This window comes from Vanessa cardui, chromosome Z (assembly GCF_905220365.1).
Source record: "Vanessa cardui chromosome Z, ilVanCard2.1, whole genome shotgun sequence".
Lineage (NCBI taxonomy): Eukaryota > Metazoa > Arthropoda > Insecta > Lepidoptera > Nymphalidae > Vanessa > Vanessa cardui.
Window position 1 is genome coordinate 412,323 of NC_061154.1, and position 26,483 is coordinate 438,805.

Below are 26,483 nucleotides of genomic sequence, written 5' to 3' on the forward strand. Positions count from 1 at the left end.
GAACTGTTTGCATGTCGACAGATACGAGCTTCCAGCCGTTCTTCAACTACGTGGACATGCGCGCCCTCCTCGAGAACTTCTGCGTGTACCACGTGAACGCTCCGGGCCAGGAGGAAGGCGCTCCGACTCTGCCCGAAGAGTGAGTACTGCCTGCCAATTTTGTTACGTCTTGTTTTATGTCACAGCTTTGCGCTTTGCGTTTTGTTATTTTACAAGTTATTCTAGTTGAAAACGACCACGTTACTTTTGATTACACATATATTATTCAAATAATCAAATAAAAAACACCGTGGACAGGAATAGGGCAATAGAATATTTGTGTAAGCTGCCGAACAAATCGAACAACGCTATTATCGGCATGATCGTTCACGTGGCCGTGCGTGCGCATTTCCCTCACGTATTCCTATTCAGGAAATATCCGAGTCTGAAGCTGTCCCTGCATATTCAGTGCTCGCACATGTAATCGAGTCAGTCCAAGACTTATTGTTTACTCTAAGCTATGCAGTCCTCGTCCTTCGCGTTGCGTATTCCAATTATGATCATTACGGAAACGTGACGTGTACCGGATTTGATTTGTGTATCTTTGAATTAACGCTTAATTCAATTGGACGAGGGCGGTGCTGTGAATACGTTACAAGTGCTTTAAAAGGCGTAAGAGCCGAGAGTAAAATTCGTATAATAATTTCCCTCGAACAGCAAAGTGACTGGCCGCCCGGCAAACAGACTGGCACGAGGCATTGTATCTCGTTGCCAGCAAACAATATTCGCATATATTCACAAACAAAAACTTCAACGTCGTTCTCGCTCACGGGACGCTCGCCTCTCTCGTCGCCTTCGCTCGAGCGAGCTACGTGACGTGTAATATTTAAATTGCCTTCAGTACAAAATATGTTTTTATTTAATAATACACTAAAGTGGAACATAAATCGTATCTTTCAAAATATGCCTAGATATGTGACGTCATCGTCTTGATTACGTTTCACTCTGCGGCGAAAACATGCAAATATAAAGTTTTGAAGTTGAAAGTTTGTTTAATGAGGTAGGTATTTCAGAAGCGTTTCTTTATTGAAACAGTAACAGTGTTTTGGTTCTTTCTATTCCGACTCCTTAGTTACAGTAACGACGAAAGTTTCCCGTGACATCTAATTAACTGAGGTGTCCCTCGTCCGCCGCCGCCGCTCCTAATGACGTATCGCAATACCTTTGACGGGCGTTAGACGACGGCTCTGAACGGTCGGATTTGTATAAAATCTTTTATAAAATATAAATATCAAGACTTAGTGACTTATATCGGTGGTTACTTAACCAAGCGCTGTTCCGCGGTTAATATGAGCTCCCGAGCACTTTCCCCTCCAACACAAGGAGCCAGATAGTTTCACAATAACCGCGAGTTCACCGTGTCGTCAATTTATATCAAATTATATTAAAAACTTCTCTTCGTTCCGTTCAATTAGTCCCTCTTGAAGTGTTATCGAACAGCGCTGTAGAATGTAATACTTAGCCCGAGCTCAGTCGATATCGTTAGTGTTATTCTCGATTCCCGACCCACTTCTTGTGAACTGGGTTAAATCTGAGCCGACGAACAGTACTTTGTTGTGTAAACTACGACGAAAATATGCAACGCCTTGTATTCATATTGATACTGCGATACCTCGGCCGGTTCAAGCTGTTGTCGAAGCGTTTCGACAGCTTGTTAGCAGTTTGTAATAAGCCACATCCCCTTCCAGCGCTGCCCGCCACGACCTCGTCCACAAAACTAAACAAAAATATCACTCTGAGTGTTTATTTTCTTAATTAAGTTTGTGATATTTCCTAGAAATTAAGACATTTATCAGTCAATATAAAGCAATTATCTTCTAGAGCGACGAAAACGATTTTAGGATATTAGTTACTTGTGTAGAAAGCACATTGACTATGAGTCGTTTAGCGCACTTGCGCGCTGCCATTAACGATGCACCTCGCCGAAACAAGATTTCTGGTGATAGTGTTGTTCTTGCATCTCTCTCACGCAGTAGGACGGTCCCAGACTCGTCTTTAGTTGAATGCTCAGGGACGATAAGAATAGTGAGCGTGTACACTGGAGGTAGGGCTTTCAAGTTGACACTTAGCTCATTAGAGCTATGCCAGTTACGTAAATTTATCATCTTCCAATTATTCCTGAATATATACTTACTTGAAATATAATATGCATGGTATATACTAATAGCCGGGTGCTTAAAAAACACTCGAACAAAATTCAAGGCTTACTTTCTGAAATTTATGTATCATAACGTACCAAAAGAAGAATAACGTCATAAACCGACGTTCCTTGCCAATTTGTAGCCTGACGGAGATCAAACAGTACGTAGTTGGTGTAGTTGTCGTCTCTGCTGTTACACTCGTATAGTCGCAGGACACTATGATCGAATTATCTTCAACAGGCGACACGCTACGTGTTGTTCGAAACTCAATGATGTTTATCTAATAATATCGGATTGCCGTCCTCTCAGACATCGACAGACAGTTAGGATGTAGAGACTGCACCAGTATTTGCGCAGCCTTTGAACACTACTGCTCAATTCAATCAGTTTATTTATCTTATAATTAAAGGTAAATAATTTTAAGTATAAAAGAAAAATAACGAATTAAATACATTCATTCGAATTCTAGCTAAAAACTTGACTCGACGATGTAGAAACTATTTGAAATAATATTGAGAGCTATATTCACAGTGTTCAAGTTTCCAGCTGTCCCGTTCGTCAATCGCTGCGCTGAAGGGAAACGGTTAATTAAAAATATTCTCAAATATAGAGCTCGTCCGGTTCTATCGCAGGACCCCGTGCTGACAGTCAAAGGCAATCCTGTTATCTGCCTGAGCTCAACTTTTAATACGGAATATTGAATCTCACGTAAAGCTAAAATTAAATCACTTAGTATTTTCCAGCGAGATGATCGACGCGGCGAGAGAGAGAAGAATCGTCGAAAGCAAATGATAGCCTTTGTTATTATCCTGACTCGTATATCATTATATATGCCTACACCTTACATACCTAAAACATTGTCATACGTTACTATATTAATTATACACATAACAAATATTTCGTTTACATCGAGAGTCAGAGCGCTTGCGTTCGGAAACTTCGCTTTTGTTAAAGTTTAATCTCATCACACCAAATATTTAATAGTTGACGTTCCTTCATCGACTAATAAAATTAAACTGGAGCTATTCTCTCTCAAAAATCCTCGAAGATATCGTCCGCTATGGGCATATTGTCTCGCCGTTCGTCAGAACTTCCCGCCTCGTTGAGACAATGACACGAGCACAATGAGCGTATGCTAGCAATTATTCATCCTGATCGCTCGGCGAACGCACACCGAGCCGGTTCCATTCAGCGACTCCACTAATGACGGAGAGGAAGGCGACTTAATGCCAGGTAACTACGAGCGTAAAGTTGTTAATGCCTCTACATGCATTTATACTTCTGTCTGTTCAAAGAAGATTTCGGTATAGATCGAGTCAGGCGGCAACCGAGGTGTTTAAAAGTCATGCCAACTCAAATACTAACCACGAGTAATGACAAGTCAAACAGAAACCACGAGTCCGACTTCCGAGACGGCGACAGCGAGCTCGACAAACTAATTTAGTGAACTTTTGAAGAGAGCGTGTTTACGAGAACACTCATTATGCAGAATGCTCGCGCGCCACGTGTGAAGTTCCCGCCTCGGTCTGTCGGTTTGTCTACTTCGGTTGATAAACTTCGCGAAACTTTGATGTCGCTGGATAGGAATGCGTCACCTGCAGTGCTCTTTTAAAATCGAAACTTAAAATTAGATATACGACAGATGTCTTTTAATACCTATCGTGCGGGTAAAACAAGTTTTATCGAGTTTTAGATATTAGTATTCGATTTTCCTGTAATCATTTATCTCCATCTAAACATTATCTGTTTGTCTGAAAAACTACTGATCTAGAATTTGTACTTGTATAGAAGTTTCCCATAGTGTGCAGATGAAATAACTTAGTTAATCTTTGTTATACAACTAATTTAATAATTTAATATTTTTTATTCATTTTTATAATTGATCATCACAGACTGAAGATACTGGTAACCTAGACATTTTATTGTAATGAAAATTAAGATACTATAAATATTTATATTAATTATAATAATTATTGCTTAATTAACTGAACTTCGATTATTGATTCGACATCTTTTAGGAACACTAATATCAATTGGTAAACATACGAGATACGTGTATACTTGAGTAACTCATGTGGAAAAGTAAACTTGCATTGTGACAAGCATTTTATATCAAGCCAAAAATGGATCCTCAAGCAAGTCGACTAGAAAACAAAAATTCTTTCGCCGGTTCTTCTCAGGTCAGGGTACTTTCTTTTCCGAACCGGTGGTACTGTTTCAATTGACCATCAATAAGAAAGTGTAATACTTCTGTATTGAATAAATTTATTTGAGTTTGAGTTTGAAATATTAATACATGATATGTACGCGACAGCTAATTTGATGATTCTAACAGGTTTTGGCTTAATGTTGAAGGATCTTACGTCTTATCACAAAGCAATCTAAACTTTTAATGTAAAATGAACAATCAGTTAGTAGAATTTGATAATTTGTCGTCCACTGCAATTGAGATGACTCACCTCGGCAAGTACCTCTCCGTAAAACGGCCTAATTAACAATTATTTTTATACAAAAACAATTAAAACACGTATAAGAAACGAAGTAACGATTGGCTGATTGACAGATTTTGTTACTTTTATCGATTTGCCCTTCGTGAACAACTTTGATTATTCCTTTTATTCGGTCGGTGTTTGATATTTTATTAATTATGTAGGACGAGAATTTCGCCACTTTATCCTAAGTGATCACTATCGCCCATAGACTACGGCACCGTTATAGTATTAGTCATGCCTTGCACCGCCAATGAGCCACCCACCACTGAAATATCTGCTGCTGCTGGGTACTACTGTTTGGCTGTAGAACATCTGACGAGTGGGCGGTACTTACCCAGACCGGCTTGGTCAAAGGCCTACCAACTTCTTTATTTTTATATGAAAATAAAACCATTCCTTTAAGTTTGGGTGTGTGTTACACCACGAATTTTGTATAGGAATGTAGAACTAGCAGATCCGTCACTTGTTACAAATACCTAAACTTTCGTATAGCAAGTATTATACAGACATAAATAGTTGCTAATACGACTTGCAAAGTTTTAAGTTAGTGAATGTGACAAACTTACATCACGACTCAAAATTATATAATTAGTTCCAAGTCGCAGATGTTTAGAGCTAAGACTCGATAAGTTATTGCGTTTGGAAGTCGCAACTAGCACTTATATACTCATACATCGTATGGCTGTACAGACGTCAATCTCGAGCGACGGGTGCTTTTCCAAATCCGAACAATCGTCTCTCCATCTCGTGCTCGGCGATGACGAAAGACATCTTGAGAATACCCTCGTGTATTCAAAGAAATGTTAAATAATGTCGCCAACCAGCATGTAAGACAGAACGTTTAAATTTAGAATGAAGGATTCTAATTTGTACGAAACAAAACCCTTTAAGAACTCAACTTTAAGGATTTTTTTAAATTGACATTCTAATTACAAACGTGAATCTAGGCGTCATTTTCAAAATTGACAAAATGCTGTAATACTAACTGTGAATAACTTAATATTACCTACGAGTACTGCCCACTACACGTGTGCTGCGGCGTTATGATTAAAAGCAAATTACAAAAGATCAACTCTAAGTATTAAACTAAAAATCTTATTTGAGATGTTTGTGTCGCACTGTGAAATAAGCCTTTATTTCTGATACTATATATAAATTATGGTTTTCAAGCATCCTTACAATGAAAGGTTATTAACTATTAAAGAGAACTATTTCTTTAACCGTGTCTCACATTAGCCTCGCTTCGAAATTGTCCCGCAATATGAACATAACAATGCTTCTTCAAATTATTTTAATACAGACTATGAACGGTGTTTGTCTGTAAGGGCTCTAGGGTTTGTTATTCGTAGGCTAGAGGTATAGGACTTGTCCTTCGAGGGTGCGCGCTTAATGATTATTTTAACGCTTTAACTAATTTATGTACTAAATATGTACCGTTGATGATGCTTCGCCGCGGTAGCAGTCAACATAAATTTTTATCATATCTATTTTTAGCGCTAATTTTAAAAGCCATTGCACTAGTCCGATAAATCACAAAGAATAATCTTTAAATCCCCGAGGATTAACCTGAAAATTTTATTCCAATGCTGAAATTTTAAAAATTGGTGAAATCGTGTACTCGTAAAATGTTATCATATAAAAATACTTACTAGTATTCTACTGTATACGTACTACTGCAACGTTCGTTTATTCTTTAAATGTAATCACCTAATAGTAAATGGTCCAGTAATCCTCTGATAATCGGCTTTTATAGCTTGAGCGACCCCACCGGATTCACTCGAGTGCAATTTATTTGAAAAGAAAATGAAAAATGCGCTTAGCAAGAAAATACTAAGTAGGTATTACCATGTAATGAAACGCTTATCTACTCAATAAAATCGTTAAATTACTGACCGACATGCAACGACAACCTAAACCGCCAGTCTTGTCAGTCTAACTATAACTCTAAATATAAACCTAACCGTCAGCTTGTCGAGATGGAAATTATTTTGAGTGTTTGCAAGACGTCACCGCGGACTCTTCTGTCAGACTTAAGACCGATGATTGTAGGTCTTTGATGCTTCGATACATGTCCTAGGTATAACCAGCTATAAACATACATTCACTCTCGTCGTTTATTGCTCTATCTGTAAGTGAAATTCGCATCAACATTTTGATGGTTGGTAAAGAAATTTAGACATTATTTTATATTATTAATAGATTATATATAACTTTAAAAAGTTTTATTTAAAACGGTCCTCTGATGGAAAGCTGTCAGTTTATATTCTAGCTCCAAAACACCAAGAAACCTTAAATGCATGTGCATGTGACTAAAATCTGGCTAAAGAAAGTTTAAGGTTTAGACATGATTGGTACTAAAGTGGGCCACTAATTAGAATCTTGAATAAAACTGGGGTAAACATTTTCCAGTTGACCGACTATTGAATATTACATGCGCTACACGACGGCGCCGCACTGAACACGTTGCATTACATTACCAATTTGAGCATCGGCCTGACGCGCACTATCCGACATCGCTCGCAACATTCTGCATTATGAAAATCTTATTTAAGCTTAACATCTTTGTAAAATAAATAAGCGTCACATTTACTTAATTGGCGTAAACTATCTACCACTCCTTGATACAAGAAATATATCTCATACATTTTACATTATTAAATGTATTTGTCTGAGGATCTGAAGAGGATCGAAGTATGTAACTCAATAGTATGGATCAATCTTTTAGGTAATAAATTAGTGACGTGCTTGTATTCGATAGATCAAAACATATCAGCACATGCAATACCCCTGTAGAAAATACACAACGTATCGGGAAATTCAGTCGAGCGTAGCGTGATTTTAACAGAACTGTGTTCGTCCTCCTCACCGAATTTCCAACAATCTCACAGACTAGCCAACACAGCGCAGAAGATGTTTAATGCGCAAACAAAGGTTTGCACTTGATACCCTGATATCCTTATGATACCCGTATATACAATATTCGGAGCGACGGTCGGGCTTGAACGTGCTTTCGGAGCCGGGACAGCATGACACTATTAAATTACTTACATAATATACGTATATTCCGAGAAGACTGGCGCTGCTGCCTCGTGAGCTATGTCACGAATTTAACATGATTTTAACACAACAGCTTATCAGCCGCGACTGGGCGCACCGGAGACAACCCCTAATGCAGTTACATTTACGAAGCAGTAACTGTTCGTAGTCGTTGAATTTTAAATTTCAGTCGTAAGCTGCTTCGTTCTGATACTTTAATGTTTGCCAATATTTTACTTTTAACGTTCTTATTGCGCTCGCCGTCGTAATGAACATTTCATAATGTCGAGTATGCTTGATCGTTTTACGATTATTTTAATTGATTTTGTTCGCTAACGATTCGTATTTGAGACATCGAAGATAATGAATAGTTTTATTTTAGAATAAAAGTATCACAGTCTTATGATATCTATCTATAGCGGGTGGTAATACAACGTACAATATGTGCTTATATGTACCATCAGTATTCACCAATCAAAAATCTATATCAATATTTATAACGCTAAAATTTTACTCCCAATAATATCAAGCACAGATTATGAAACCATGCCACGTGCAGTGACAGACCGTGTCCACTGGCAAACCACCTCGCAGAAGCGGGCGCTCACGAGTCGTGTGCGCGGCAAGCCTTAACCGTCGCAATATATTTAAAAGGTTAATGTGGTCCAAGTGTTTGCTAACAACAAACATTTGAGCTAGAAGCGCGCATATTTCGAGGCTGTTTCGTGCCAATTACAAAAATAAATTTTAACTTAAATTGAGACGTATTATTTATTAATAATGAGGCTGGTACTGACCAACTCATTTTATAAATATTTTATCAAAGTATATAAATGCACAACTTTGGAAACCATTGTTCCACTGGCAACCTGGCCTGCGCGCCACATGCGATGTCTGCACAGATATTAAATACATTTTGTCGGAAGTACTATTAATTATTGGTACAAAAACGTTTTCATTAAACGACCGTTTTGTTCGGTTCGCAAATGTTTTCGGTAATTTAAGCCGGTATGTCCTTGAGAGCGCGAACGAGTCGGGGCGTGATACTAGTATCGATTTCTTTAAAGGCACGCGCCATCGACCAACGCACCACGCAAATAATTCTATGTACAATTAAGGCTATCGTTTACCCTAATTTTCTTCATAGCTTTAAACGTATCTAATTCTGGTTTGAATGATATTGTTCCTTTTTGTGTGCCGAATTAATGGCGCCTTTATTTTTCGAAAACATTCACGAGCGCAAAGTCGTTATAAACAAAATCAAAAACTATGAAGGTTTAACAAACTGAAATAGTCGATTAAAAGTGAACTACAACAGGCCATGATTTAGTGGCGGGAGTCGATAGCGTTTTGCGTTCGGGCCGGATCGACTCGGCGATCGATGTTAACTTTATTTGTAAATTTGCACACAATCCACTGTGCGAAGCGCACATTGCGAATATTTCGGCTCAGTGAATCAGACTTAATGCTAAAACGATCTCAATATTAACTCGAATACAAAAAGTATTTTACATAGAAAATAAAATTTTCGTTTGAATGCATTTAAGTATTATTTCAATACACAGCGGCCGCTAGGACAGGATTTAAGATGACAAACATCTCAATGTTTTGAATCCAGTCCAGCAGCATAAGGTGAACAGTTTTTTACTAAAAATATACTTTTTCTTTACTTGAATAAATCTTCTCCGCCGTAATATGATATATAACGATATATTCTACTGAGCCGAATGAGCACGGTGAATTCTAAGACGAAAATATTTTTATGAAAATGACAATATTAAAATGTTAGTGTTTTAAAATGGACACAACGTTTAATATTCAAATCGTCTAAATATTCAGCGATTTGTAGCGTGCGGCGCTTCTGTATCAAATAAGATGGCTCTCGAGTGACAGTGACACTCGAAGGCGTCACCGTCGCCACATAAAGGATACTAACCGATTGACCAAAGCGCTCGGGTATTTATTTACTAGTGTTAATAAGAGAATTAATATTTCGTATGACTTATACTTCTATAACTATCGACTTCTATGACTCAGTGGATAACACTGTAAAGCTATGTTTAGGCGTGTTATTTAAATTTATTATTTAACTTATCTCAATTTGCAAACTGTTTAACTCATCACGAAGTCAGTCGTGAACGTTTAATTACATTTATTTATAAGATACAAATACGCAGCATAAGAATGGAAATAAATAGTGGCGGTGTTTTTATATAATGGCATGCATGTGTCACTTGAAGTTGCACTCTCCGGGCGCACCGGCCGAGCCGGCGGACCGAGACGTTTCTATTTTAGTTTCACTAGTGTTCTGACGCGCCTGATAAATAAAACATATCTCACGTATTGAGATACTGCATCACCGCACTGGACACGACCGCGAGCCTCAGTTACCTCAACATTGTTCCAAATGCACTGAAAAATCATCTTCATCAGATGTATTTAAATCCATAAAATTATCTGAAGCAATAAATTCTTCAGGGTTCGTAAAATCAGCGCTACACGGCGTCGGCGGCGGCGGCGGGCTTCGCTGCCGCGCTATTTTACTTGAATATCATGTTTTAGTAGCCGGTCTGAGTTGTATTTTATCTTCTTTATCTTTTTATTATTCATAATTATTTCTACGAACGACAATTTATTAACTAAAGTTAATGCAAACAATAGTTTCTATACATATTGACTTATTAAATTAATGACAATTATGCTCAAAACTATTTGAAAAAAGGTCTGAGCCGATCGCTCAGCGCGAGGTTTCCGGTGAACAACTCTGAACATGCTTACGCCGCGGACATACAACTAATGAAATTCTGTACATTGAGCCACTGATGAGGCCATTGTCAGCTTCCCTTCGATAAATATCTTGGCATGTATCTGTATCTGAGGACTACTTCTCATACATTCATTTCAACATAAATATACAATAAAAAAATTTAAAAAAAAAACAAATTTATTACATGTCTCTTTAAGCGATAAACTTATACAAAACATTCAAAACTAATGTACAGACGTAATTTTTTTAATTTCTATGTATGTTAATTATAGAGATTATTAACTCGTAAGTATCACCTATTAGAAACCTTGATTGATTGGGTGATTGAAATAAAAAACAAAGCCTCCGATTTAACCTTCACAACAACGTCAATACTCCGATTCACATCGTAGCAACAAAATGTTTAAATAAATAAGCCGATCAAGTTGGCCCGAAAATTGGGGTAGCAGCATAAATGCCCAAGAACCTGAAAATTTATGTGAACATTGGGTTACCATTATACTGAAATTGTGGAGGTGGCCGTCGATTTCGCGTGTTTTAGTGAAACGGTTAGTTTTACGACAAAATACTTGTGACAAAAATACGATGTGTAGTACACTTTTTACCTTAAAATAAAAATTCAAAATTTCTGGGATAAATTGAATCTAAAATGTACAAAATTGTTGTCCATAATATGCACACGTCTCCGCGCCATCTACGTCGTACACAATTTGACGCATTTTTTAAATTTGCCCGGTGATTTTCCTTCACGGTCTATTTAATGTAGACAGTTTTCAAATTCGAATTCTACTTCATTACTGGATCGACGAAGTCAAATCAAAATGACGCAAATTGGTGTAACAGAGGTACTTCCCTTCTTTCGCATTTCTGCGTTGTTTGATGAACATGCTTGAGAACCGCACCTCAAAAATAGAGCGAGTATAAGAGTCTAATACGTACTAACTACGTTGACGTAAATTCAGCTTCTTGGGAATTAACGCTCAATGTCTGTTTCATCAGACGATAATCACAAAACATACATATTCTTAAAAGTGTTAATTACAAAATCTTTCTTATCCATGAAACTTTTTATATTGTAGAGACGTCATCCAAAAGTGATCGGAAGAGAATTAGAAAGATGTCATTAATGTAATCCGTATTTCAGATCCAACTTCCCGAAAGTATACAAAATGTCGGAAAAGGCTGTTTTAAACCAACACAATACAATTACTATTGTTAATGCGATATGTACGCCGAAGTTCTGACGAGTTACGCACGAAACCATCATCATTAGTCCAATTTACTAAAATTATATTCGAATGTAATTATATTGCACTTGTTTTGCTACGAGCTAGTTTCGGTTCAAAACCAACAAATATATACATTAGACTTAACTTCTGTATTATCTTGTTTAAAATATTATGTACCGTCTAGTTATAACGACGAAGCATTTACTGTATAACATAATATGTGTTAAATAATATAAAGAAACCGTTAACCTCAATAGTCTAGGTATACTTTCAAATCGTACTTTGCGCAGGTGCTGCTGAATGAGACAAATCGAGTGTGAGTCGCAAGGAACCGCATGTAATATTTGATGGCACATTTTAAATTGATACCAACTGGTTGTTTTATTAAGGCAATGTGCTCGATTGCTTCCGACGCCGTTAACAATGCACCGCTGCAGCTGTATCAATATTACGACGTTGATTGTAATTGTAATTGAAATGCGATCCCGTAATTAATAATATAGTTGCTCGCTGCTCGCTGCCCGCTGGTCGATAGGGTCAACTGCAGACCAACTATTTATGAATTCCGCGATGGATTGGTGAATACCAATAAAAAATATAATATTGGAGTTAGCGAACAATGTGTGCTTTTGCCTTGCAGCGTCTCAAATTTGTAAAAATAACAGGTGTAAAGAGTTAACCGCTCTTATCAAGATCTGGTGACGTAATCGTATCTAAGGCTTCTTAGGGTGCAGAAACAAGCGGCTTCGACCGCGAGTACTTTCTTTGGGTTTTTCATCGAATCCGATTCAATAGCTTAACCGTGAAAGCGAAACAGATACACAGAATTACTTTCGAGTTTATTATTTTATATAAGATTAGCTCGCAAACTTCACAACCACAATATCTGTTTAAAGTTTGTACGAAATGTTGGCAGAGGAAAGTTGATAAAACAAAACCAATGGTCGAACCAGACTCTCGAATAAATAATCAAGAACATCTTTGCTCATGTATCTCATTAATTAATGAAAACTTTGAATTCTAGTAATATGCCACCGGCGGATTGTTCAGAGAGATTTATAGAACACCATTTAAAATTTTAATGACCATTTAAGTACTTTCGCGTACGCGAACTGAGGACACCAACGCCTCCGACTGGAGCCGTTCCCCGGGTTAATCGCTTTCAGTCTAGCCTTGAACGGTTAATTCAGGGTATTCTTTATTTTAGAACTTAAATAATTAAGCAAACAAATCCTTCTTCGTCAATAATATAGTTGTAATTAATTATTATAATGGTAAAATATTCATAATCAATTTCTTTAACATATTTGAATTACTTTATTAACGTTTTTAATAAATTTTAAATAATAAAAATTATGATCTGCTATCTAAATCAGCTACTGCGTACGACAAAAACTGTGCAGAAGCTCAATATATTTAATTATTCTTATCATCAGGAAACACAGGACATAGCCTACACGACCGTGAATTTTCCGACGCACGGATCTGTTTTAGGATTGAAAACCGAGTGATCATCTGATCTGCAGTCTTGTAAACCGACTCTCCACTTGACCGAACAGACGCTAACAGAAGTCCAAAAATCACACCACAACCACACCTGTAACGAACTTTTTCGGACTCACGAACTTAGTTCAAATCGCTCCCGGAGCTCGTACCTCGCTTCAGTTCCAGTACATTGCCACCGTTTCTCAACCCCAAACTTTGTTTTATATTTCATATAATAAAACTGCATTGTTCCAAAATGATTTCTCATGTTTTTACCGAGACGATTCGATATTTCCATTTGATTTTTAGTTTCCAAAATATGTTATACGATTTCATTTAGATTGACCGAAATAATAATCACTCGACAAACAAAAATATTGAAACTTGAGCTCGTTATATTTATTCCGTCGCACAAATCGTCATCGATTGTTTCCACGTCTGCTTCAGCGTAACCTTCAATCCTAGTACTCATTGACCCATTGCTGTACAACTAATGAACGTTATTAATGTTCGTATATTACTTATAAATATAAAATGTATAAAATCGCTGCTGCTACTAATGCTTACGTATGATCCCCAGCCGAGCGTAGAAACAATATTGTGTTTAGATAAATAAGTATATTAGTGAATAATGTGAGTCAGGCGCGCTTCCTCCGCCGAGTAAGGTCTCGGAATGCAATAAAGTCGCTAATCTCTCTCGTTATCCAATTCCGTCCTCCTGCCTCGGAGAGTATTAACCCAACCCTAGCCGACTAATCATATCTCTTCAACGTCATCGTTATTGTTCTTGATTAAATTTACTCGCTGTTTTAATATTAGGACATCGCCTTTGATATCACAAAGTCTCTTTGTTGAATTTTTAACCACGCTAAAAACATTTTCAAATGTCTTTCCCGAATAGAGGAATGTAACGGCCGATTAATGTCCCACGCGAATAACCGTCTCTTAAAGCGAAGAGTCGTAACTTATTCCACTACACTAGTCCAGTAAGGTTTCACGGACAAATATTTGGCAGAATCTAATCCTCAGCTATCCTACAATTTTTGTCAGAAATCATTTTTTACATTAACGTTATTACCTGTCACAGATAACAATTTAAATTTTCGGAATGAGATGAGAGCAATACCTGATTGCAGGTAAATATCACGGGTGGGAATCGATCATCCGCAGACATATCAAGTCCTGATCAATTAGGAAGATACTCTTATTACCGAAGCGAGTACCGATCAGCGGTTCTCGGTTTACTTTTGATTCTAATATCGAGTCCGGTATATTTACCGTAGAAATCTGAATCGAGTTTCAAAGGTCTCTAATTTCCCGCGAGAGACGCCGCAAATAATGCCCCGAAATGTCCCCTAGCTAAAAACGTATGCACGGATCGAAAGCTAATATCATTTTGTATCGTATGATCTGTGTATGCTTACGCTTCATTTGTAACTAGTTACTCAGCCGTGAATCATTGTTACGTTTGATCCCGTTAGGCTGCCTATCCCCGCTAGAGAACTACGACCGTCTTATGGACAGGCTTAAAAATTTGACACATTTTCACGTGCGGGTAGAGTTTATATCCCCGATGAAAGTCGGTTCCACTTGCCCGAATTGGACTTATCTTAGGTTCAGATATTACATCTAATTTATTTAAGCCTTAAACTGTGCGAAACAACAATTCATATTATATATTATTTTTCATGGGAGCCGCCAAGATGGCCCAGTGGTTAGAACGCGTGCACCTTAACCGATGATTGCGGGTTTAAACCCAGGCAAGCTCCACTTAACCTGCGTTTATAATTCATCTCGTGCACGACGGTGAAGGAAAACATCGTGAGGAAACCTGCGTGTGTCATAGAGAGAGGAAGCCTTAGCCCAACAGTGGGGAATTTACAGGCTGTTGATGTTGTAATATTTCATTGGTCTTCAGATCGCCAGCCATCGTCCTCGGCGTTTCGACTTTGAAATCTGGGTACTATTATTATATTTATAATTCATTAAGTAAGAATACACTTATAATATCTCCGTGTAACTCACTAAGAAATTCACATCAGTTTAAAGTCTCGAAGGAGGCTTAGTAGAATATAAACACACGCATTCAGCAAACCCCTTGATGATGCTTGGGAACCTATTAAATGGGCATTACGCGCTTTAAGTCTCTTCGCGGAATTGTTATGATGGAAATATGACCGTATATTGCCTAAGATTAGGATTCTCATACGAAATCGAGTACTCGTAATCCTCGTTGACATTTCCTTTATTTGCAATATTATTACAAAATAAATTCACCGAACCGTTCCAGAGTGGACGTCGGCTAATGATAGACTCTTTAATATATAACTCGTCTACACTCCTCACTACAGGAGAACAAAATGTATGGAATCGTGTAAAAACGTTTTTAATTACCTGCCGACAATATAATTACTTGTAAGTAATATGTACGTGACATTTGTACGGATACTTTACGTAACGTCCACGCGACGACGTGGGCGGGGGCGGAAGTACTTATACTTATGTAACAAGATTTTTGTTATCTTTATCTAAATAATATTATTTCAGCGTCCTATTCATAATTTGTCACAAGATATAATAGAATTGTAAAGAAATTGGACATAATTATATTAATCTATACATACATCTTATGAAATTGGAGTGTCTGTTTGTAATATTAAAGTAGCCCTTTTTTACTCAATGCACATGAATTTATACACGGTACATATACCAAAATAACATTTTTTACAATTTTTATCGGTCTGTCTGTCTGTCTGTACCGGCTTATCTCTGAAACGGCAGGACCGATTTTGACGGAACATTCACTGGAAGATAACTGATATAATAGGGAGTAGCATAGGCTACAATAATATTTCTTTTTTGTTAAATTCAGACGCGTACAAGGTCGCAGGCACAGCTAGTATGTTATCTATATCTGTCTAATATTAAGGACTTGTATGAAAATGTCGACGACATAATTATGTCCATGTACATACATACATATCATTACATATTATAAAGTAAAATTAATTATATATCAAATTATAAAACAAAGTCCTTCCAACGAGTCTGTCGGTCCGTCTGAACGCGATAAACTACACACATACACTACCGAACGAATTTCTATACAGTTTTCACCAATAATCCAAACCTTAGCAAAGATTGTGATTCAAACATATAGATAACCATTTCGTGACACTCCTAAAAGTTGAACTAAACCCCTAATGACACGTTCGTGTTACTTGTAGTAAGTTAAAAATAAGCAAAACTTGAAAACTGTAAAGCTTGAGTAATAAATCAATGTGTTGTTTACATGTCTGTTGCTAAGTGACAACGCAATAAAAGTATACTGCAGAATACTTTTAATTGTAATTGCTGGGGTTTGAGCGAGACAGGGATATGATTAGCTCAGGGCAGAACGAGATAGATGTGTCATAGGATAATAGGTATATAGTGGACAAACTGTACTAAATAGTATATTACTGAACTGGCTTTTCTAGTCAATTATTGTCGAATGAAATAAAATCAAATATATTTTATTCAAGTAAAGTTTACAATATAGCATTTTTCTATCGTCAATATTTAAACTCTACCGCCGTTTCAGAGAGTCTCTAGCGAGAAGAAATGTCAAGAAACGCCTTTTCTGAAGATTGCTCGAAGTTGCTATCTTCAAATAAACTGATATACAATGCTGTTATTCAGAAATATTATTCAATCAGTCCTGTGATGCAATCGAGTATAATTCATAAAAAGTATTTTTTAATGAATAATCAGTTTTAATTGCTAACTTATTTTTTAATAATATAATATGTATACACATAAGATACATAAGAATATATAATTATTCTCCATCCATCCATCTCAATACCATCTCAATACCGTGTGTAGGCGGAAAGTAGGAGTTACTAGTTTATTTTTATTGGTTGTATTAATAATATGTATACCAGCTTTTAAAAAATATTTTGTATATTCTTATGTATCATAAACATCATATTATCATAATTATATTATGAAGCAGCCATTAATACACTTATTTCTTTCTTTAAACATTTCGCGTACTGATATCCTAGAACGATATTAGAAGTAATTGAGAGATCTAATTTTGTTGTATAAATAATATTTTTATATCGGCTGCAAAGAACATTCCATATGGCATAAGACTATGAAGATTACTAAAATAAACTACGCTAGCAGTACTAGTATATGAGCTCTGAATTGTTTCGTTCAAGGCACCTGCACTGCCAAAGTGTCACCAACCTTATGCATGGTTTACACTAGGTCTGTAACTGGACCCTGTGACTTGATATTTCGGACCCAGTAACTGCTGGCTACACGTAGACCTGAAAATAAACCGGGTGGACCAGCGTTTGTACCGCCTTTTAATGATCCCCTGTAAAGCAGTAGTTCAAGCCCAGGTAGCCTTTTGCTTGGTCAACGTAGCACTCTCTGTAATAATGCTTAGAATGATCGTCGCTCGTATAACATGGACACAAAGACTGGGTATTGATTTATAACATCGCTTTTGTCTAAATTTAAGTCATAATAGTGAATTATTTTGAATCCGTTTCTTCCATCCAGATACCAAATATAATATTACTACGTATCAAAACTAAAACTATGAATTATTCATACATGTCATAATATATCTGAGGAGCTTAATTTAAAAATTGAGTTATTTTGCGTTTTTGCTGGATTTTTGTTTAAACTGAATAATTGATTCAAAAAATTTGAAATTTGAAATTTTGTTTGAACATAATTAAAGCTATGTGTCAATAAATATAATTCGCGATATGTATCGTGAAACGATTGTTTTGTAGCGTTTTGCTCGCACCGGTATATACCGTACAAGGATCGCATGCACGGCGGTCGTCAGCGGACGTTGGCTGCAGTTCAATACGTCGCGTAATGTACGATGTCCAACGACCTCTTACAGCGCTCACGACCCGCGCCCTGCTCGCCTTTCTGCGAAGGTTCTGACGCCAACGAGTGCCCGAGCCATGTTATGAGTTATTACATTTTTAATTCGATCCTTTTGCCTTTAACAGTGTATGTGCGATGTTTATTAATCATTAGCGGCGATATTTCACGCGATCAAGAGTTGAATACTTGTACTTTATACTTATTTAGCTTTACATAACTCATCTTAAAAGGTATACTACCAACGTTCTGACTTGTTAATCGCCGTCTGACCAATTGTCCATTTTTTATGCCAAAATATTTTATAATTTAACTACATATCTTGCGGCTATACCCATGCGAAATTTATAAAACACTAACTGCTAATCGCCATTTACCCCTTTGAGGTGGTTTCGTAAAACCTGACAATAGCGAATATCTACACGCTAAAACGAACTTACTTTGTTAGGGCAATCAAAAGTATAGTAAATATAAATGCATCTTATCTAGTAAATATATAATAGTTGTATTCTTGGTAGTGTTCTCCGGCAGGAGGGAACGCTGCTAATGAAGCTACGTTCCTGCGTTTCTACGTTATTCTACAGAAAGAATTTGTGCAATTTATAACCTGCGCTGTATTTGCATAACTTTGAATTTAAAATCCATCTCAAAACTGTAAACTGCCACACCTAGCTAAAACCAAAGAAAAAAAATAAGGGCGAGGATGTAGTGTAATTAAAAAGAAATGAATTCAATAAAACTTATGGACGTGTTAATTTAAATACATGTTTGACTAGTTGTCAGTTGACCCACGACTTCACTCTGATTTTAAGGGCTGGTCGTCAGGTACAGAGGTTCGCTATTGTCGATGGAGGTCAAGCTTGCTTCGTACTAAATTCCATTAATTTCGGTTCAGTGATTTAGTCGTGAAAGAGAAACATACAGACAGACAGAAATATAATTTCATTCGTATCTAGTATAATGTGTTATTGAAGTGCATTCAAATAATGCAGATTATTTCAGAATATACGACGGTGCTTACTCAGTAGTAGGTACGTCACAACGTTTACAATATACTATTTTTAATAGGAAGGTAAACCAATATTTATTATTGTTAAAATAAGAGAGACGGTCGTGGATTACAGAATGTTAATAAATCATGTATTTAAATTGTATTGCTCACCTTGGGAATCAAACGACTCAAGCCATTTCAAATAAAAATACAATTGTTGTTGACAACATAATAAAGATAAACTGCCTAATTTTCTATGGCTAGCTTGTTAGTTGAATATTATGGTATTACAAAGAGTTATACCCCAACGACACGGAATCTGTCAAGAGATACATTATACCTCAGAAGCGCAACTCTTTCAACCATTCATTTAGATGAACAGATTTGAATCAACAACAGCCAGTAAATTGCCCACTGCTGGTCTAAGGCCTCCTCTCCCTTTAAGGAGAAGGTTAGGAATACATTCCACCACGCTGTTCCAATGTGGGTTGGTGGAATGAAAACACAATGGGGCAGAATTTCTATAAAATTAGACACATGCATGTTTCCTCACGATGTTTTACTTCACTGTCGAGTACGAGATGAATTATAAACACACATTAAGCACATGAATATAATAATATAATAGAAAAAAAAATCAATGGTTTTTGCCTGCCTTAAAACCCGCAATAATCAGTTAAGATGTACGCGTTCTACCACTGGGCCGTCTCGGCTCTCCATACTTGAATATCATATTTAAAGTCCACTGAAAATATATTCAAGATCGGATTTTTTATCACGTTTCGAAGTTTACCGTGTGAAATTACCGTTGACGGAATTATGCGCGGCCTCGATAACTGATTGGAAGCTCATTTATAAGGATTACTAATGTGACGTCACCGCTCGGCCGTCGAGCACGGTTTTAACTCTTTCGATAAAATGACAGTAGTATTCAGGTTCACGGGGTAAGTGACAGAGTAATTAATGAAACCCCTATTGTTATTATTTTGTAGGGCTTACAATGCGCTGCATAAGAGAATGCTTAGCTTTTTTTTTTTGTAGCTGTATATTGCTCTTGAAACATATTAAAAATTTAAAGCCTAAATTATATTAAAGTTTTCAGTCTGCGACTTTTTACTCGTTGCTAGTATCGACATTTGCAAAGAATATCAACAGTAATTGGTACTGAAATATCCGATTATAGAATTCGTGTAGTGCCCGTTAACATATAACCTACTTCAGCGCGCAGCGTGCATCGCCTCGAACGAAATTCACGAGCAAATTTAATTAACACCTTTTTGGCAGAATTATATTAAATATCATTAATTTATTCAACGGCGCCGCGAGACGCAGGCACCAGGCAACCTCCGGCCGCCGGCGCCGGCACGGCATACGTTCTCGCCGACACCAGGCAATTACTTATTTATTAAAAACCTACTTACGATGGCTCCGCCCCAGTGCGTATTTACTAAAGGACATGACTCAAAGTTGCTAGGATTTCAATACGAATTGAACTATTATTGATGTCTTTGTGTGTGTGAGTATTACATTTTCAAAAATCGATTAATAACTCCCGGTCGACGAGGTCGCTGAAACATAAAAGTTTATTAGGCGTTATTATTAATTTCAGCATTCGAACAAGCGCTTTACTCGTTACTAGGTGACAAGTGCTTATGTACGCTTCTGATACATAAAAAACCACATTAACGCGATGAACTGACGCCTATTGTTCACATTTTCAAATATTTTTAATGTAAATTCTCTATAAAATGGAAAAAGGTAGGCGTTTGCTATGAACTCCGAAGTCATTGAATTCTACATACAAAATCAATCTTTAAGAAACTCCCACGTACAATATACATAGTAAGCAGGCGTTTGCAAAAGACAAAGCCCTTCACAAAAACCACCTGAAACTTGTTCGATCACACACTCGAGCATGAGCAATTTTTCACTGACCATATTATTTCGTTCTTTTATGCAGACGAATAAACTAATAATAGGTATAATATTTCTGTCAATATAGGACATAACACATTAACCAAACCAAACGACCACAATTTGTATGTTTTCAAAAATAATGAGACAATAAGAAATATTTTTTTTTTTTTTAAAACATATCGAATCAATATAACTAAATATATCGATATAATTTAGAGGACCAATTCGAAGCGTCTATTTATGTAAGGCAATATCTATCTCATTGATAATTCGATCGTATCGTTTGCAATTGAATTGATAATTAATTAATAATAATTTAATTTCATTCCCCTGGACTCCCGACGGCGACGTTGGGGCTGCGATTACGAACATCCGGGGATGTCAAACTTTTCCAATTTCGTAGCGCTGCCAACCGGCAGAGCTCCTTGCTCCTCAAAACCTCATACGTCTTCACTTCATTACATTTCTAATACAATTAATATGTATATCCTATTGTTTCACGTGCTATGTGGTTGTTGGTTGTGGTATAGTAGCTAAACCTAAACGGGCGATATGATTTTGATTTGTTGTTTATTTCGTATTATATCTTCTGAGTAAGCTAAGAGATTTAATTTATTCAATTCGAGTTTCATGTCCACAAAGAACAAAAAATGTACATATAATCATAGCAAATGGTAGAGACTGAAGACAACGTAATATTAAATTAAATATTCTCTTACAGAGAAAGCCTCCTTAAGTAGAAAAAAAACGAAATGTCTGTCCGAACAACCTAATCGTTTGCTATTTCGATCAGACTTTCGGAGATTGCGAGATGTACCCGTGCAAAAGAAAGAGAAGTGGCCGCCGACTGAAACGTGTCAACAGCGAGCCGGCGGAGCGACTGTTTGTTGGAATCATACATTTGTATTCATCTGTATATTGAATAAATTCGATGGCGCAAAGCTTCAAAAGTGAATGCATTTAAAATTAACTCGATTGATGAACAACGCTACTGCATTCATACTGCATCGTGCATGTGTAGTACCGTAACGCAGGGTTATTGCGTCACCTTCGGAATTTCGCTACCTATTCCATAAGTAGCTCCGAGGAGATCGCAGAACGCAAGCTTGTGGGAGTCCTATTAAAATTGTTAAGTTTGCCGTAAGTATTAACAAGACTCGTCTACAGTTGTTACTAACTACTTAAAAGCCCCCGCCGGCTTTCTGGTCATCGGATTTACAATCATGGCGCCCGTTTGGATGCAATGCTGTGATGAGCCCTCGTTACTTTTGAAGAGGAGGTTTGCAAAGAAATTCAACACACTGTTTCAATGCGGTTGGCGAACTGACATGCAGGTTTCTTAACTATGATTATCCTCAATCCCAGCTCGTTACTATATACGAGCGAAGTGATTTTTGTCTAGGTTTTACTTTACAGTCCTAGCTTTTAATTACATCGTGGATATTTTCTTATCGCCGCCCCGATTTGTACGAGTGAGAGGTGCTTGGGCTCTCACGATAGCTTTGTGAGCGTAATATGGCGTATATCTAAGTTTATTTTGTTACAATTTATCATTTAATCGTAGAGTGGAGTGAATAGATCCATAAACATTATTTGTCCCATTACTCGTCCGACTCGTGTCGCTGGTAAGTCTCCTCCGTAACAGGACGTGTGACGTAGGCGGCGTGGCTGACATCGCTTTCTGGCCGTAATGAGGAGTTCCTGGCTGTGGAGTCGCTCTGACACAGTCACCGTTGCAATAACTATTTTATTAGACATTTACATGTGACCTAAGATGTCTACTGCTGATTCACATTATATTACTTACAAACTTTTATATACATGGGGAACATGTAATATTTCGTTTAATAATTTAGTTGTTTTACAATATATGTATAATTCAACGACAACAAATTGCTCTCGAAAGTATTTATATTACGTGACATCAGAGTGCACATAAAGTGGCTCATAAGAGATAAACGAGTCTTCTGTCTTAACTTTCAAATGAATATAGAATTTGTTAAATGTAAGTTCCATGATAGCTACATGTTTGCTTGAAGGCGTGTGCTTAGGTACGTGTGTATCCACACTGGGTGCAAATTAAATCACATTGTTACATCATTAAAGTCCTTCATTTATTTATTATCGATAACACCCAGACGTCGCTCGCTTTAGGAGCGTTAAAGCCAAACGCCTGAAACAATTACATTTACTGTTTCAACTGGAAACAAACACTAAATATTAAACATTTGATACTTAATGAAACGAATTAAAAAAATACGAATATTGTTTTATCAGAGTCACAGCATATTGAGAACATAACAACTGACTGTGATAAACTTTTTTTTTTCTAAAGAATCAGAAACGGTCGCCAGGTGAATAACCTACAGTTTCAAAAACAAATGTTCATTGAAATGATTGTGTTTCAACTGAAAGTTCTCGATAATACTAAAATCCTTCTAGCTTACAAACAATGTATCGGCTCTCGTCCGCAGTCGGGTCGGGAATAGCTGGGGGGGGGGGGGCGTTAAAATATCGTGTGTCAAATATTGCGAGAGAATTGAGTCCGACCCGAAGTATCGAACAAAAACAATCAAAAGTGATTAACTGGAAATCGAAACCGAGTTCGCTGCAAATATCAGCCAGAAAACACAAATAATAATTCATCGCTCATATAAAAATATAATATTCGTGCACGAGTTTGAAAAGGCAGGTGTTCAGTGTCTATGAAAATACAGTCGATATAATATGTACATGTCTGCCGACTGCCGTCGTTCTCGAACAACTAAACTTTGCTGACTTCAGACGCCCGGTTCCTTTACAGAATTATTAATGCCCCGTGCCTTTTTCCCATTACGTAACAGTCTAAAGGCCAACCGAACGAGACGTATTAACTGGAAAAACTTACATGGTATATCGATATAAGTGATTTTAAGCTAAGAAAAAAAAAACGAAAAAGTGTTAGAAATGTATGTACGGAAAATGATAATAGAGAAAATACAATACATTATTAGCATGACTCCTGTTTTATCTAGCAACACGGTCGCGACTGTAACGTAACTGGGTGAGCGACCGACAAACAAATATGAATTCCCATTTCATTCGGCTTACCTCGCCTCAATTTTATTACGCCACGAGCGCGACCCACGCGCCTGAGCCGAAAATTATGTGTTTCTTTCTTTCGGGTTAAATTATTTTTGTAATATTAAAACCATTGAGTTATATTCCAACAAAAAGTAAATGTCGACAGATTCGATAGGAACAAATTAAATATTATTTTCAATAATTAGCCGTGTGCAATCGGCTGTCGATTAACACTACCGGCCTTGGAGTCGGGTCAATGAAATCAATATAAAATGACAAAAGAAAGCCCTCAAAACAGAATGTCATCGCAAACTGTTTTCATGGCGGAGGGTAGGTGAATAAACTGCAATAATAGGCCACCGACGCGACCGTCTGGCGCCCGCCTGTCGCAGCGGCGCTGGTCGAATGTGTGTCAGTCTGCGTATGGAGTCGGGCCTACCTTACTGTTAAAATAATTGTCTTTGTATACTCATCCAATTAAACGTTCTATAAAGTCGCCGTAACGTTATTTATATATGACGTTTACATTCAAATTTGGCGCCCGACGAAGGTCTTACAAAAATGACGGGGAAACAATTTTATTTCGTAATCATTTAAATTGCTCCGTCGCTAGCACAGTAGACAGTTTAATAAAGGAAACGTATCCATCCAACTAACCTAAAATGCTTTGTTATTCTGTAGTAAACGTGGCGGTCTTGTGACATAACCTGCGACAGGGGATAATTTTTCTTGGGCAAACTGGTTAGCGGCTTTCATTCGCGGCGTAACCAGTGCCTGTATTGAAGCAGAGGATACTTTTAAATTGTTTCAATGAAAATCCTTTACTGAGAAGAGGGAACTAAAGTGGGTCCGTGTTTGGTACCGCAGTGTTATGTAACCGCCGCTCGATAGAGTCTGCTTCGGGACGGCACGATGGCTACTGACTTACGACGTCTGGCCAAGACTGCGCGGAACTGAAGAGAATCGCTTACCGGAAAATTGTTTCATAGTGAGGGGCACTAATTGTAATGGTGTCCCGGAAACACAATGCGAAGTAGTGGCGCGCCGTTCACGTCCACAATCTACCCGCCCGAGGTTACTGCGCGCGGTAGAAATGTACAATCGACAGCAGGCGCTCTTTAGGTGACGTTTATAAAACTTATTTAGAAACTCGCTCTATACAGATTCAAAGCACTTCAAAGCGATCTTCGGCTGAGCCCTCTAATCTCTTGAAGCAAGTATTCTCTTTCACCACTTTACAGCTTAAGATCTCTTTAGTGCTCTCGTAGTTTGAAAATCAATTTACAAAACAACTGCCATATCACCGCATCCCAGATAACATTCTCGACTTCAAGAAGACAATGGCGTCAGAGATTTAATAAAATTGAAAATTCCATTTGATTTAATTACATCTCCCTAATTTAGAAGCGGACATGTGATGTACAGTTGAGCAATGAAAGAAAATAGTCGATTAGTTGTAGAGTTAAAATAAATGAAAATAAGGTTCGTACAGTTGGCGCAAGTACCACTGTGTATGTAGGGTGGCGGGTGGCGCAGTGTTACGTAACGTAGCCAGCTCTGTACGGCACTTACAGCGGCTACATTGTAAGGCTATGTACATTCGAGACCATTGTATCGGCAGATTGAATTTGACTCAAGTTATCCGATAAACGCTGCGATGATTGTAACACGAACACAAATAATCAAAATTCAAATAGATCTTAAGACTTCTTGTTTAATTGGCTTCATAGAAAATAATTAACACTGAATATATATAATGTAGAAGTTAGGATTGATGTGTTGATCCTAGATCAGTTGTCGATGCTGCTTTAGCTAAATGAGATATTTTAAAAATGTCGTTTTCGATGTTGCGAATGTTGCTCTCGTTAATAACATAATTTGAAATATTGAGAGTGAAATGGTTTCGAGGGAATTGTAAAACAAGTGAACGACGCGTTGAGTTCGTTGTTTTACAAATTGAATGCAAAGCCGTAGGTAATGAGCTGATGCGATAACATTTGTTACAGTTACGTATACCCCACCATGGAGGAGCTGTCGAACCAGATCAATTACGTGATGGTCCACTTCGCCATCAAAAGTTTTATCGGCTTCGGTGTAGGCGTAGGAGCGAACATCCTCGCAAGATTCGCTCTCATCAATCCAGAGAAAGTGAGTATTTTACATAAGCTTAAATTTACATTAGAAATTATCAATACTGAAACACACTGTTTGTTCCGACAGTGGAACAGCTACTCTGAGGTATCACTCACACAGCCGGACTGTGACGGGTATCGATAAGACTGTACCATGGCTCATGTTAACAAAGCCCCGCTGGAGAATGACACGCGAGCCTATTCATTCATTTCAATGCCGAACCAAATTTGAAAGGATAGTAGTAGAATAATTGTGGCATAAGTTAATGGAAAATAATCCTACTTTTAGAACATG

The 26,483-nt window shown here is 37.4% G+C and overlaps 1 protein-coding gene across 7 annotated transcripts in view; it reads left to right on the forward strand.

The window, feature by feature from the left end:
- Positions 1 to 26,483, forward strand: part of LOC124543023 (protein NDRG3) — a 75,901-nt gene that overhangs the window by 43,306 nt on the left and 6,112 nt on the right. For all 7 annotated transcript variants that reach the window (XM_047121032.1, XM_047121033.1, XM_047121029.1 and 4 more), the window contains 2 exons: positions 22 to 139; positions 26,063 to 26,204. In XM_047121032.1, coding sequence (XP_046976988.1) covers positions 22 to 139; positions 26,063 to 26,204 — 260 coding nt within the window. The remainder of the gene's footprint in view (positions 1 to 21; positions 140 to 26,062; positions 26,205 to 26,483) is intronic.